This window comes from Bombus vancouverensis, chromosome 8, assembly GCF_051014615.1.
Source record: "Bombus vancouverensis nearcticus chromosome 8, iyBomVanc1_principal, whole genome shotgun sequence".
Classification (NCBI taxonomy): domain Eukaryota; kingdom Metazoa; phylum Arthropoda; class Insecta; order Hymenoptera; family Apidae; genus Bombus; species Bombus vancouverensis.
Genome location: NC_134918.1, coordinates 9,553,811 through 9,568,398, shown reverse-complemented (window position 1 = coordinate 9,568,398; position 14,588 = coordinate 9,553,811). Strand labels below are relative to the sequence as shown.

The 14,588-nt window shown below is 37.0% G+C and overlaps 1 protein-coding gene across 1 annotated transcript in view; it reads left to right on the top strand.

Moving 5' to 3' along the window:
• Positions 1 to 14,588, top strand: part of Cow (Proteoglycan Cow) — a 236,698-nt gene that overhangs the window by 143,784 nt on the left and 78,326 nt on the right. The window contains exon 2 of the mRNA XM_033344681.2: positions 2,022 to 2,079. Within this exon, the coding sequence (XP_033200572.1) occupies positions 2,022 to 2,079 (58 nt within the window). The remainder of the gene's footprint in view (positions 1 to 2,021; positions 2,080 to 14,588) is intronic.

Sequence of the window (14,588 nt, the reverse complement as noted above, 5' to 3'; positions counted from 1 at the left end):
AGTGAGGTAGTTGAGTGAGAAAAATTGATCAGCTATCATTGTAGTACCGCGAAGTTAGGAAAATAATTGCAAACAATGTAAAGTAAAAATACGAGTATAAGAATCGTTAAAGCAACGTTCACACGTTCAATATTATTGTCAATATTTGAGGTCCTCTACGTTGTATTGAAATATATTTACATTAATCGTCTAGAGGATTTCTTACATACGATAATGCTGAGAATCTTAAATATTTACGATACTATTGATCATAATATTGATCCTCCGAACGTCCCGTAAGAAGTTCTCGAGAAGCAAACAGTTCAAGAAAGGGAAAAATATGAAAGGAACTCTCTTCTCTTACGCAGCAATAGGATTCATTGAAGAAAAGAAACGTTAAACGAAAAAGAAAACAGGGAAATAAAGGAAAAAGCAATACCGTAAAAGGGACGAAAAGATAGAAAATCGAAAAGGAGAAAAATAAAACAACAAACGATGTCTAGAAAGAACACGAGTTATAGAAGGTAATTTTGAATTCACCAAGCACTCTCTCAGAATTTTGTCCGCAACCTCTCCAATTTCTGCAACCTCTCGGAAAACACGGTCGAAAGATCTCGAACTCCACTCAGTTTCGTTCGAAACTGTTGGTCAGCAATAATATAGCCTAGATGATGAAGCCAGTTTCTCCTTCGGTATTTCAGATATTATCCTGGAATTGTTGCAAACTGGCACGTGAACTATCACGCGAGCGTTTCGCGATATCCCTTCGTTTCACTCTTGGTATTCGGTAGCACGGGACGACCTCGGCCTAAACTTTGAAACGACTCGTTTTTAACCGCGCAACCCTGAATTTTATGCACGTGATGAGCGATCGTTGTTGGTCGTTTCGCCCACGACCGCAACCAAGGTTGTTGCGGTACTCGACGAAAGACTGTTGGCGCAGGACAAGGCTGAACCATGAATCTCGTGACACGAGCCACGACCTTCGATACCGGCCGTGCTAAAAATGCGAGCTGCAGTATATTCGCTCGTGAAAGTATTTCAACATTTATACAAAATTTTTATTTATAGAAAAATTCACATATTATGCGTATAGATTCATCGTCACTGTGGCGAGACACAAGCGACACGATTACGTTGGCAAATTCTCTGAAACCGATCTAAAAATGCATGCAAGACAACAAGTTTGTTCTGATCAGTGATCTCAATACGTCTTGAAGATCTTCCAATGTGCCATATATATTTCATTGAAATGCCACTTTAAACAAGATATAATCACGAAATTATTTGAACGCTTACCATAGAAAACTTTCATGTGAATATCGTGTATGTTTTATAAAAGATTTCAAAATTTCATTAGTGTTGCAACAAGACACGACTGTCGTCATTATATTGGCAAAATTTGAAATGAATCTGATTTATTGAAGTTACGAGACGTTTACTATGAATTTACAAAGTGAATATTCATCCTAAGTATTTAATAATAAGTATTAAAAGATGACCCTACTGAATAGCGAAACTTATTAATATTACGGATATAATTACAGTCGAATGTCGTGACAGTGTTAATGAGTTTTTGAAAATGTTCCGTATAATACACGTAAAATATTCATGGAACGTTTGTACAAGTGTTTGAATATTTTCGCGAGCCAGCGTACGCTGCTTTTACGACGCATACTTTGCATCGAGAAAAGATCATGGAGGATTTATGAAAATTCGAGGAACGGGAAATGGGTTTTGCTTTAATTGTCTCGAAGGAAGCAACGATCGTTCCGTTTGCTTCCATTTCCTTCTCTTTACTACAGACCAGCTTTGTTATCATTTTCGTGTTTGTAACCTCGGATTACGCAAAGCGCGGATTACTCGTTGTTACGTAACAATGAAGAGAATTTCATTATTGGATTTCATGTAAAATCGTGTGCTCGCGGCGGATTATTGAAAAAATACCTTCAGAGATGTTTTAAATAAATAAATTAGCGAAATAGAGCGGAGAAGGATATTGCAGGTGTATAATTTTAATTGGAAATATTCTTTTGTTACAGGATGATACGCGTATAATGAAAGTGGGCGATAAGAAAAGATGGATACACGACCCAAATAGTAAGTATCGAATATTCAATTAGGTATGAAAATAAAGCTTTGTATACAACGAGACGAGCTTGATGTAGTTGCATTCGTTAAAAAATATTTTTAATCCTAAATTTAGTATTCTCCCTGATAACTTCTAATTTAATTAATTTTAATCACATCTATATTTTAAAATTAGTGTAGTGACAAAGAGAGAGAAAGAAAGATTGAATATTTTATAAATCATAGAATTGCTGGAAGCAAATTTGAAGGAATTTTACGAATACTCTAATAAAATATTCAGAATCGAGATATTAATGTTAATTAACAGCTCTATAACCAAAATTTTGTTAATCTCGTTCTTTGAAATGATTATCCTATATAAATATATAGAAGAATAAATTTATTGATACAATTGAACGAATCGAATTTCAGTGAAATTTATCTATCAAATAATCGGATTAACTTCAGGATCCAATTTCTTACGGTCAGAATAAAGTATGGCTAGATCTCGTAAAATTTATTACATTCATATTTATCAATTAAGATATAAATATGAAAATAAAGAGGTGACTGTGCAAATATTTTACAATTCACTGTATATTTTAACGTTACATAAAACAGCCGGTAATGATCACCAGCTAAATGTCGAATCACGCTATTATTCACATATTAAAGCTGTAACAATTAATCAAATTTTAACGTGCCACCAAATTGCCCATTTTTTCATATCCTCGAAACCAGACCGTACGTTGTAATTTAATAATCGCGATATCTGTTAATTGACGACTCTGGCGCGATCAGAAATTTATCATTGAAAAACGATTGAAATCATTGTTACTCGTCTGAGTGGAAAGTTAGTCGCTTCTATTCTACCCGCTCCATCGATGTGTTCTTTTTTATTCCCAGGCTAAATAGCCAATTACTTCGAACTTTGGGGCTAACCCACTTCTTGAAGTGCAAATTCTCTCACTAGAAGAAAGAAAAAAAGAAGGAAGGAAGAAAGGAAAAAAGGTAGCGAGAGGGGGTGGGTGCGTTAAAGTTTGCCAAGAAGTTCGGCGAACCTTTGGTAGGAAAATTATGTTAATCGGTCCGAGGGATACGTAACTTTTTTCTTTTCCTTCCAGCTACTTTGTGCCACGGTTGCAAATACTGTTACGAAATTTGCTTCTGATTAACTTTTCCATACGCACCGTACGATGAAACTGTTCTACTTTCCAAACTCTAAGTTTCCTAAAAGAAATAGATTGTTCGCATTGGCTACAGAAGTATAGAAAACAATATTCGCTAACTAATTAATAACTAAGATACATAATTATTTACCAATTAAATTCGCTAATTAATCGACTAAAGTAAAGTTCATTTGTTACAAAATATATATGGTTGTTTGAAATTTCATATTATATGAATTGGTACGTATGAAGCGTAATGTGGATTTTAAAGAGAACCCATGAATTAAAGAATGTAATATAACGTAAATCCGGAAATTCTTTATGCAAACTCGAAAGAGAAGGTCTGGGTTAAATAAATAACGAAATAATAAAGTGAAGCAACTGCACCGTATTAAATGTGCAAACATTATTGACTTATTTACATATTTATAGAATACGTGTAAGTCGTAGTTGGTAATGCAAATGGTTTAAAAAAAATAAACAAAAAACAGATACTATACTCTATGCTCGAGTTATTGTTCAAATATTTTATCATATTTGAGGAAACCATTTATGGAAGGGTGCATCGTTCAAAATTTTCAAACTTTCTTAGATTCCCCTGTTATCTCTCAAATTTCTTAAACTCCATAAAACCTCGCAGAGACCAGAAATTGATTACACATTCAATGTTCAATTGTTTCAAATTCGGGACAAAGCTTACGTATTCTTCGTTTGTCACTATTGAAAACCATCGTATCGTTTATGGTTTTCCGACCAAGCTAGTGGCGAATTTATCGATGGAAAAAGAAAGCATAAATCCGGCGGAAAACGTAATATCAACGCGTTCTGTCATTTACGCAGAAAAATCCTATGAAAAGTATATTTATCGTGTTTTCTCGTCCCTAGGCCGGCCAATATGTTTCCAGGGCTGTGCTCGTTTAATGCGCACAATGTTGCCGTACCGATTCCATAAATATTCAACATTTGCTAGGCACCAATATAATCCGCAAATAAATTCGTTTGCCGCGGTTTCCTCGATCTATCCGGTTAATTAATCATTTCTTTCTATCGTTCGTTGCTGTGATTATTTTCTTTCCTCTACCAGCAATAAATATCGCGCTCCTTTACCCTTGTAATCTAAAAACTCCATAGTGATTTTACGATAAAAATGCGAAACACTTTCGATGCTTTCATCCCTTTCTTCCCTTTTACGTATCTTTCAGTTATGTTCCTCCATTTATCTTCTTTTCTCTTCGTTACGCGTTTCCAAAGTATCTCTGCTTCTGCTCCAAATTTCATCATTTTCATCTGCTGTTAATTCCTAGATCCTTCATCACATGTCCACACGTCTCATTAAGAACTCTTCTAAAAATATTTTCCTAGTTGCAATCAGAATGTTCATAATAAAAAATGATTCTCCTGAGCCAATTTCCGCCTTGATATAACATTTCAAAAGGTACGTAAAGTAATTTTTTCACCTTGCCAATAATAGAACCAATTACTTTGACCAACGAGAATTCATTCATCTCTCGCATATTTTCCTTTCGTTTTAATTATACACAGAGTGCGTCCGATTCCATGCCCGTGTTATTTTTTCCCCCTCTTCTTTTTTCTTTTTTATTTTTTCGTTTTCAGCAAATTTGTTTCACCGTGGAGAGCGCGTCTTTGAAACTATACGAGGCGGAATCGGTGCTGCATTCTCAAAAAGAAAGAGGATTCCGTTTTGAATCGTTAGTAAAGGAGCTACGCGATTGTACGAACGAAACAAATACAATTCTTTTGTAAATTGCGCTGTTAGATCAGCTTGGCGAACGACACACAAAGAATGAATGTAATCGTGCGCACTCGTTCTGTTATTGCCACGATTACAGTTCTGCCGTTTTATCTTTTATCGTACCGTCCATCACGTTACGCCCTTTCACTGCTTTTACTTCCATATGTTTGTTTTCCTTTCTTCCTTTTCCCTCTGCTATTTTTATTTCTTTCATTTACCAACATGTGCAAACGGTATCATACTTTTTGTTCGAACCGGTTTATTGAAATTTGTTTAACTGTTCGTAGGTAGTTTTTGATCATTCGTCGTTTTGTATTTGAGCTGTGTGTAACGAAGAAAAATTACTTTACATTTAATCTCATGGTATCGATATTAGACAGGAAAAATCTATGGATTATTTTTTAATGAAATTATTTTAATTTTCACCTTATTTGTATTCGCACGTTTCTGTACACTCTTTGCGGGTTTGAGTATTGTATACTCGGTGGATGATGCATATTTACTTGTTTCTACTATGCATTCCATTTCGTTTTCAAATTGTTAGACTGTCTCTGTACGAGTATCGTAAATGAATAAATATTTATTAGAAAAAGGATTTTGAAAGACATAACAGAACTTTATTCTACATCTTCGACTCGCTTCTACCACAGAAATCACATCTTTTCCGCTTTTATCACCATTTCGCAAACATTCTGTATACCAAGATTATCTTCCGATCAGGATTGATACGTTCCAAACGTATAAATCACTGCCAGTAAATTATCACACTGTGTATATTCGTATTCGATTCACGTTTCCATAAACGCGATCAGAGAAACGGAACCCAGGCAGAAATTCGTTCCAACCGCTAAATATCGTAATGAGTACCGTACCTTGGCACATTTCATACATTTTTGCGCGTCATGCATTTTCGCATCCTTAAATTTCTCATAAGCGCGCAAAAATCCACAGTCCGCTAATTACACGCAGTACGATGGTAATATTATAATGCCAACTTTTACTCAAAGCCGTGTGTCAAAAGTCGAAAGTATGAACGCGTTCCACACGAGTCGCTGGAAAATTTCGCCGAGCAGCAGTCAGAGAACAAAGGTAGAGGAATCGATAAATCAGATTTGTCCCCTTCCTGGAGGCGACGTTTTTCCACTGGTTCGTTCGTTAAATTGAATCGCGAGGCGAGAGAGCCGCGCGCGCGTCCAATCGCCGGTATACCCGCCGCAATTACTTTGTCCCCTTTCGCCGGAAATAACCGCGGATCCGGCCGCTGATTCCAGGCTGGTCATAATAATAGCCCCGTCGCGTCGGTTAGCCCTTTGTGCATACCGCGTTACGTTCTTCTTGCTGCGGCCGAACGTAAGCGTGGCAGGGTTGCGTTTAGGGGGTTGAAACGAATGTCACGTGTTCGTCGGTGGAAAGGGGTTGAACAGTCCGGCGATTACTGCAAATCAGAGGGAATAATCGATGGGGTTGTTGGAAGGGTTCGATTTGTGCAAGTGTTTTTTTCCCCTGCTTTCTCCACGGTCAATGGTTAGTAGTTTGAGGCAAATGGTTTTTCGTAGCAATTGCAACTGAATTTTTTCTAACGGTAGTTGGTTAGTTGATGTTCGGTTTCAATTTGTGCTGGTGTTTGTCTTCTGCTTTCTCGAGGACGAATGGCTAGTGGTTTAGGGCAAATGGTTTTCGCGATGGATTCTGAAAGCATTTGGAATTAAATATTTCTAGGGATGGTTGGATAATTAATACTCGGCTTCGATTTGTACTAGTGTTCGTTTTTCCTGTCTTCTCCAGGGTCAATGGTTAATTGTTCGAGGCAAATGGTTTTCGCGATGGATTCTGAAAGCATTTGGTATTAAATATTTCTAGGGATGGTTGGATAATTAATACTCGGCTTCGATTTGTGCTAATCTTCGTTTTTCCTGTCTTCTCCAGGGTCAATGGTTAATAGTTTGAGGTAAATGGTTTTTCGTAGCATTTGGAACTGAATTTTTTCTAACGATAGTTGGTTAGTTGATGTTCGGTTTCAATTTGTGCTGGTGTTTGTCTTCTGCTTTCTCGAGGACGAATGGCTAGTGGTTTAGGGCAAATGGTTTTCGCGATGGATTCTGAAAGCATTTGGAATTAAATATTTCTAGGGATGATTGAGAAGTAGCACATAGTCTTTAATCTTTGACCTATCCGCTACGAGAATAGATCAATGAAGTAAGAAGTTGCATGAACTTTGAAGAAACTTTATAAAGATCTTGAGACGCCCACCTCCCGATCGAACTCTTTCGTGCGGATCGCGATTGGCGAAATATCGTTATAAAAATACATTTCTTCTGGAAAATAGACTATTTTTTATTTGCAACGTAATCAAGACTTCGTGACCTGTTTGGGAATCGCAGAGTAGATTGAGAGAAGAGATTGGAAGAAAATTGAAGAAGAAGTTTGAAAGTAAAGTGGAAAAAGATAGAAGAGGAAGAGTAGTAGTGTTAGATTAAAAGTATCTAGTAGAATCATTTATGTTGGGACATGAAGTACCTATGAATTAATGCTGAACGAGCAGAAAGTTGTTATTCGTAAATTTGATTTTGAAAATGAAATAGAAAGAACTTGTAGCATCGAAAATTTCGTGATTCCTTTTAACGGTGAATGATAACAGACAAAATTTTCTGAATTAAAAAATATCTATCTTTTTTCTCTTTCATAAATTCATCGAATAATTAATTTTAAAACAGCAGAAGCAGTAATGGTAAATAAATAAAAATTTCTTATTAAAAAGAATGGAAAATTCTAATTTCAGGAAATTAATGACAATATTAATATGAACGTGATATCAACATAATGAAACAAATAATTTCAAATTACGAGAATAAGGTACGATACGTATATCAAAAAATTTAATTATAGTGATGTGTTTTATAAATATACTTTTAATTATAAAATGTAATATACATATGAAATATACATATTAAAATACATAATCCAACGTCATAAATTCTTTTCCAACTTTTCTACTCTTCCCATTCTTCTTCAAACATAAAGTGACCCGACCACGTCGTTCGATGATAATCACAAACTCACCTAAAGAATTAACCTCCTAAAACGCAAAACAAGAGAAAAAGACATTAACCCAGAGAATTCCCCCTTCTGTCGCTCATACGTTAAATGCTGAAACAAAGGCACACGCTAACTAACAATAGGAAGAGCTGCTCAACTATAGGAGAAAGTACAGTAACCATAAAAATATAAAAACGAATTTCTTTGTAACTCGGAATAGTTGCAAACACCTTGCGTCTTGACTTAACGCAAAATTGCAGTAAAATCCAATATTCTACTAAAGAAACATCAGTAATATACTCATTGTCCACAAAAACACAGAAATCGATAACTATATTACAAAGTACTATCGTTTAAAATGTTAATAACTGAAGCTGTCGAAATTTATGTCAACTTGCCACTAATTAATCCTCTACCAAATATTACACGGAAACTATGGTTTCTCCGTGGCTACTTCTCCGTAGAATACAGGATGGCTCGTAAGCACCACACTTCGGCAGTGGTTTTACACACGAAAACGATAAAAAGAAAGTTCGCGTATCCTCGCAAGCTGCGTTCAAGATGACCTGCGTGCGTACGAGCGCAGAACGCGAAGACGATTTATCATCGATTGGAAACTTTCACAAGATTAGAACACAAGCTTCGACGTTAAATATCGAGCTCTGTTTGTGACCAGATAGGCGAAATTAGTTCAACTACATTCGTCTTTCCATGGAATTATTCCAACGATAAAACTCGTTGTAACTCGAAAACGAAATGAAACAGAACATTTTTTATTATTTCTACGTGCAGAACCCACCGGTCTAATGCCGAACAGTCCGTACGATCGAAGAAACGGCAAAGACGTTGTTCAACCTGTAAATCTCGTCTCGCGTGACACTAGTTGTCTGATTTTAATGGCGGCATAAATCGCTGTCGAAAAAGCGTGGCCGCTCCCGATCCGCGCGTACAACTTGTTACTTTGATTCCAATAACAGCCGTGCCAGCCGCTCGTAAATTTTATCGGCGTAACGATACGAGCAATTACGCGATATCTATATAATTTAATCGTGTATCGAAACCGGAATAACCGCGTGATCCTTCCCGCGAGCTCGTCCACGCTCACCATTCCACCAACCTTATCTTTCCCGTTTATCTTTCGTTGCCTCAGGCGATACACACACGAGCCATCGTTCTTTGCGCGACCGTTAGGTACGAATCTAAGTATGTGTGGGCGCATCCTTAATTCGGATGCAGCGGCACGTCGTGACTCTTCGCTGATATACAGCCACGAGGACAGATTTCCTCGCTTAATTTAAGCAGTGACCGAGGAATTTTCTTCCTTGAGAAATTCTCGCGGACCAGGGGGTGTGTCTTCGCGAAATATCGCAAGCGGTGCGACGTGTTTCTTGCCCTCGTACATTCTTCCTGAGTTATTCAGTCAGCGATATCTATTTTCTTTTGGATCTTTTTTTTTTTTCTTTCTGCTTCTTTCGGATCTTTTCTAGTAGTCGGAGGTTGGTTCTTTAGAAGCGAAAGTTTCTTGAAGGGAGAATTATTACTATAGTTATCGTGGATTGTGATAGTTCTATAAATCACGCGACTATTGTAATCTTCTCTGAAACTTTTCTATCGTAGATATCGATTTTTCTGTTTTTCATTGGAATTCGCGAATATTGTAAATGAGCTGTCTAAAATAAAGTATTCTTCAGCGTGCCTTTTATCGAACGCGAAGCTACCATAAATTTGGAAAATTTGCTATTTTCTCGTCGGCAACTTTCCTTTGAAGCATTTAAAAGTTTCATAGAAATTATTTAGATGCGAAATGGTAGATGAAATGGTATAACTCTGCAAGTATTATTTTATGTACTTATCGTTCGTCATAAAAAATATAATTTTTTGTATGTATAAACAAATTTCTGCGTTTTAAATTAGCCGCTATGAACAAGAATCCTTTAAATTGAAACTAGAACAGCCCTTAGCAATATAATTTACTACGTTCAGCTATCAGCATCAAAGTTACGTGATTTCCAAGAGTTATTACAATTAACTTGCATAGCTATCATTTTTCTCTCCTTTGAAGCATTCGTAAACTTGACAGAAATTTTCTAAATACAAAGACGAGTACTGTCTCTCGCAATGTTTCATTATATCCGGCCTGAAGGCTAGATTTCCATAAGTTTCACAAATACTGTAATTTCCTATACAATTTACCTGAACAGGAAACTTCTTTCTTCTTGGCCACCTATAATTTACGTAGAAATTTTTATTATTATATAACTTTATCACATACATCGTTCGACGTTGCAATTTTCTGTCTGACTTATCTAATTATCAAATACCTACACTTCTCTTAACTATTTATTATCATTATTATTGTTGCTTAGTCCGTGCCTTTCGGCTTTGGACGAACTTTCGGTTTTACATCTATTATGTCTACCTGCCCTCTTTTCCACTCTATTCTATTGCACTACCTTACTTATTCTACCTCTAGAAATTAAAATTACAAACTATAAATTAGCAACTAATGACTATTGCAACTTTGGTCTTTAGCCTCCTTGCTGTGCCTCTTTCCTGTCGCTTGCCCTTCTCTTCTATATTATTGCTTTCAGTTCTGTTAAACCTTCTCCAGTCTCGTTTAGCGTTTTCCTATGTCCTTTGGTCCTCCCGTTATTTCACATTCTCCTATTACATGTCTTAGGTCTTTCTCTTAACTATTTTATTACCTAAACTTGTGACACTGTGATATTGTCACGTCGGAGACACAATAAATCACGAAACCGATAGATCGCCGGTGATCTCCTCGCGTTGCAGTTCGAACGTTTCACGAATAAGATGAAGAAATTGAACTTTATATATGATGATAGAATTTATTATGCAAATCTAACAGAGTGACGGTTCAAAGTTTTACAGAATGGTTCAAAGTATTACAAGAGACTGACTCAAAATATTTTAACAGACTGGGGCGAGCGCTTATTTTGGAGGGTTTTTATACTCAGGTTTTAGACCCTCTGGAGGGTTTGTCATCTGGTGCATCTCAGAGGCGCCTATTCCGTTACTATTTGATTATTGTTTCGATGGCTGTGGTATGCAGGATGTCTAGCCTATCCTATTACTGTTTCTGAGCGGGTGGTCTTCTTGAGCGTGTGACAACATCATAATACATCCACCGTTCAGCATAAAGTTTTTATAATCTCCAGAAAAACATTATAATTTTCTTACGACTTTTGTAGCAACCGAATTTTCTCTTCTTACTTAACTATAAGCTTCTCAGAAATATCCCAAATATAAAGTAAAACACTGTGCCTTGCGCTGTTTAACATAAATGTTTCACAAATCAAGCACAATATCTCACTATAACTGGCACTCTAATCTCGATCCATCGATTTCCTCCCTTTAACGAGTTAAGAACGACACCAGACGATTTTTCATCTTTTTAATTATCTATAAATTTACCAGCTAACTTGGAGAATCCTCTACACGCAAGCCAAAACACCGTTGGATACATACGTTTAACAGGAAACTTGCATAAATTCAAGAGATATTGCGATATTTCCAATGAAATAAATCTAATGCTGGAAGAATCGTTCAAAGAGCAACCAAGACGCCTATTGTTAGGTTCACGATTCAGCATAAAATTTGCATAAATTCAAGAAACATCTAAATATAGCCAGCAACTTCCTTATCCATTGATTTCCCTCGTTCGACTGATTAAAACGGTATCCCTCGCAATATTCGTATAGCAAGGTTCGCACAACTGGCCATAAATCTGGCCTCTAAATCATCACGCATTCCGAGAATTACCAAGGAGCCGTGGCGAACCAACCGTTATAAATTGCTATTACCTTCGTTACATTGTTCCATCGTGAATCGTGATTAACTTTATCGCGCAACACGATACTGTTTATTATTTATGTCTTTATCAGTGGATACTTAATCGCTATTACTCACCGGTCATAATATTTTTCTTAGCGGTATAGGACAGCCTGAGCCACGTGGAATATAGCGAATCCACTTCTACTACGGATATGATTAAACGTGACTACGAGATAATAATACGATCTTATCGCAGGACCACAGACGCCGACCTTACGGACAGCTAATTATATATTACGTGGTAATAGGCACGTATGAAATTAGATGCGTGATTATCTTGCTTTTATCTTGATCGGCGTTCGCCACGGCGAACGTGTCCCTGTCTAAAAATCGAGGATATCAACATATGTTACATGTAAATACGTGATTGGATATCGTGGAATGTGATCGTTTGTATCAGACTATCGGAGGGATTTTATTGTATCAGAGTTAGTCGCGTTTGTCGTTATTTCGCTTTGATATTTAGAGTTACTTCGGTTACTTTCATAACAATTTTCAGGTATTTTGTTCGTTCAACGACTGATTTGATCTTCGTCGGCTTATGAAAGGAAAGGTAGACTTTTTGGAGCGTCCAATTTATTAGAAGATCGTGGGATTTATTTCTAAGACGCGTGTGAATTGTCTAGTTTCAATTTGAATTACGCTACGTTATTTTTCGTTGTACAAATTGTAAAAGTAGTTTGCTTGACTGTTTTATTGGTCTTGAAGGAAGAGAGCAAGTCTTTGGACCGCCGGATTTACTGCTAGACCGTAAATCTTGGATCCTTAGTTCGCTTGATTCGTTGGATGATTGCGTGATCGCGATGAATTAGTCGAGAGATACGTTAACCCGATAACGCCAAATTTTTCCAACTCATCCACCAAACAATTTACTCGAAACAGTTTACGCGCGTCATCCTGGACGATGGCCATCGTTCGTCAAATAATGGAGCATCGATTCACTCGGATGACTCCTTCGACCTGAAACAAGACCCGACATTATCGTCGATGACTTAGCCCACCATCTTGGCCATTAGCATCGTCGATTATTCGTCAGGCAAAATGCACGATCGATCGGCACATTATCTCCGTTTTGCAACGTCTAATTCACGCAGAAGTCTGACCATTTTGGGCCGCATTGTGCGCCGTAATTGTCAGTAGCGTAATATATGCTATAATCGATATCGTAATGCGGTTTCGAAGGGACAAGGGTTGATATTGAGAGAGAGAGAGAGAGAGAGAGAGAGAGGGAGGGAGGAAGAGGGTGGGTCATCGTACATTCGACAGTAAGATAGACGGATAATTTATGGGGTTAATGGGTTCTTGAAGCTATTACGCCGCGGGGTTGAGTGGACGCGAGTTCACCACGCTCGTTAATTTTTTAACGTGACTGACCTTGACGTTAATGAGGCTCGGCGTTTAGTTAGATTGTTCTGAAAGCGGTTACCATCTTCTGAGGAATGAGTTTCGTGATAAGTATTTCACGTTTAAATTTTTCATCGACGCTTGAGAAAATTTGGTTCGTTTTGAAAATGGTAATTTATGCTTCGGAAATTGTGAAACATAAGCCGATGCCTGCGTTAATGACGCGGTACTATGAAAGTATCATATATATGTAAAGTTACATATAATTCAAGTAATCTTCAGTGTATAATCATATTAAAATAAAACCGATCTTTCGAATTAGAATAATCTCCTTGGTTATACGAAATATAAATGACAAAGTTCAACGACTTATTTGTCGTTGTTATATACAAATATCGCAATATCCACCATACAAACTTTCCCACAAATAAAAACCAGCAATGGAACAATTTCGGACCAAGTATCAAATATCCCATAAAATATCGAATATCGTGTCCATAAAATGAACGCTGCAACAAATAAAACACTTCTTCCTGTATAAAAAAAAAAACACATTATTTGTCAGGATTCATCTATCTCGATGTTACGAACGATCGATTCTGTTTCAATGGTATTATCAATCGACGATAAAAATCGCGAAATTGAAACACGAACGCGTGAGTGAACAAAGAAAAAGTAAAATTTCTGCATGGCAAACGTGGGGAAAGAGGGTTGGAACGACGTCAGGTGGTAGAGGAATTGAGCGTATTATAATTGCAAAGGAACGTCGTATCCGGTGAGCACGCTAATTCGCTTGGAACGATTCCACCGAGCCGATTTTTGTTTCGAAAGTTCCCTCGCGGAATCCACGCCACGGTCCATTGTCGACCGACTTAAGGAACTTCGAACGTGGTCCGCGATAACTTGCCTCGATTAGCATATTACAAGCATAGATGTAATTACTTCCGTGGACAGGAAGTTGTTTATTCGCTGTCTCATTCAGATTTCATGCGAACCGATCTTGCGAATAAAATGGGTAAATGCAAATTAATCGAACGAAGAATTGGCAAGATTTCGAGCTGTAGAGTTTCTATCGGAATTTTGAATTTGCAGATTTATTTGGCTTCCGCTCGGTATCTGCGATTTTTTTCAAACTTCGATATATCGAAAAGCGGTATTTAAATAAGCAAAACGTCACACAGAAATGATCGTAAAACAGAATTTGACGAATCGCCAAATAAACATGATTTTATTATTATATTTCAGCTATACAGATGAAAAACATAGCCAATTTATGGCTTTTCAACAGAAGTAATTTTACTTGATCGACGTTAATCGTATCGATTAACATATTCAAATGTAGACACTGGAAACAATTTAGAGCAACTGAAATTTCGCTGCAA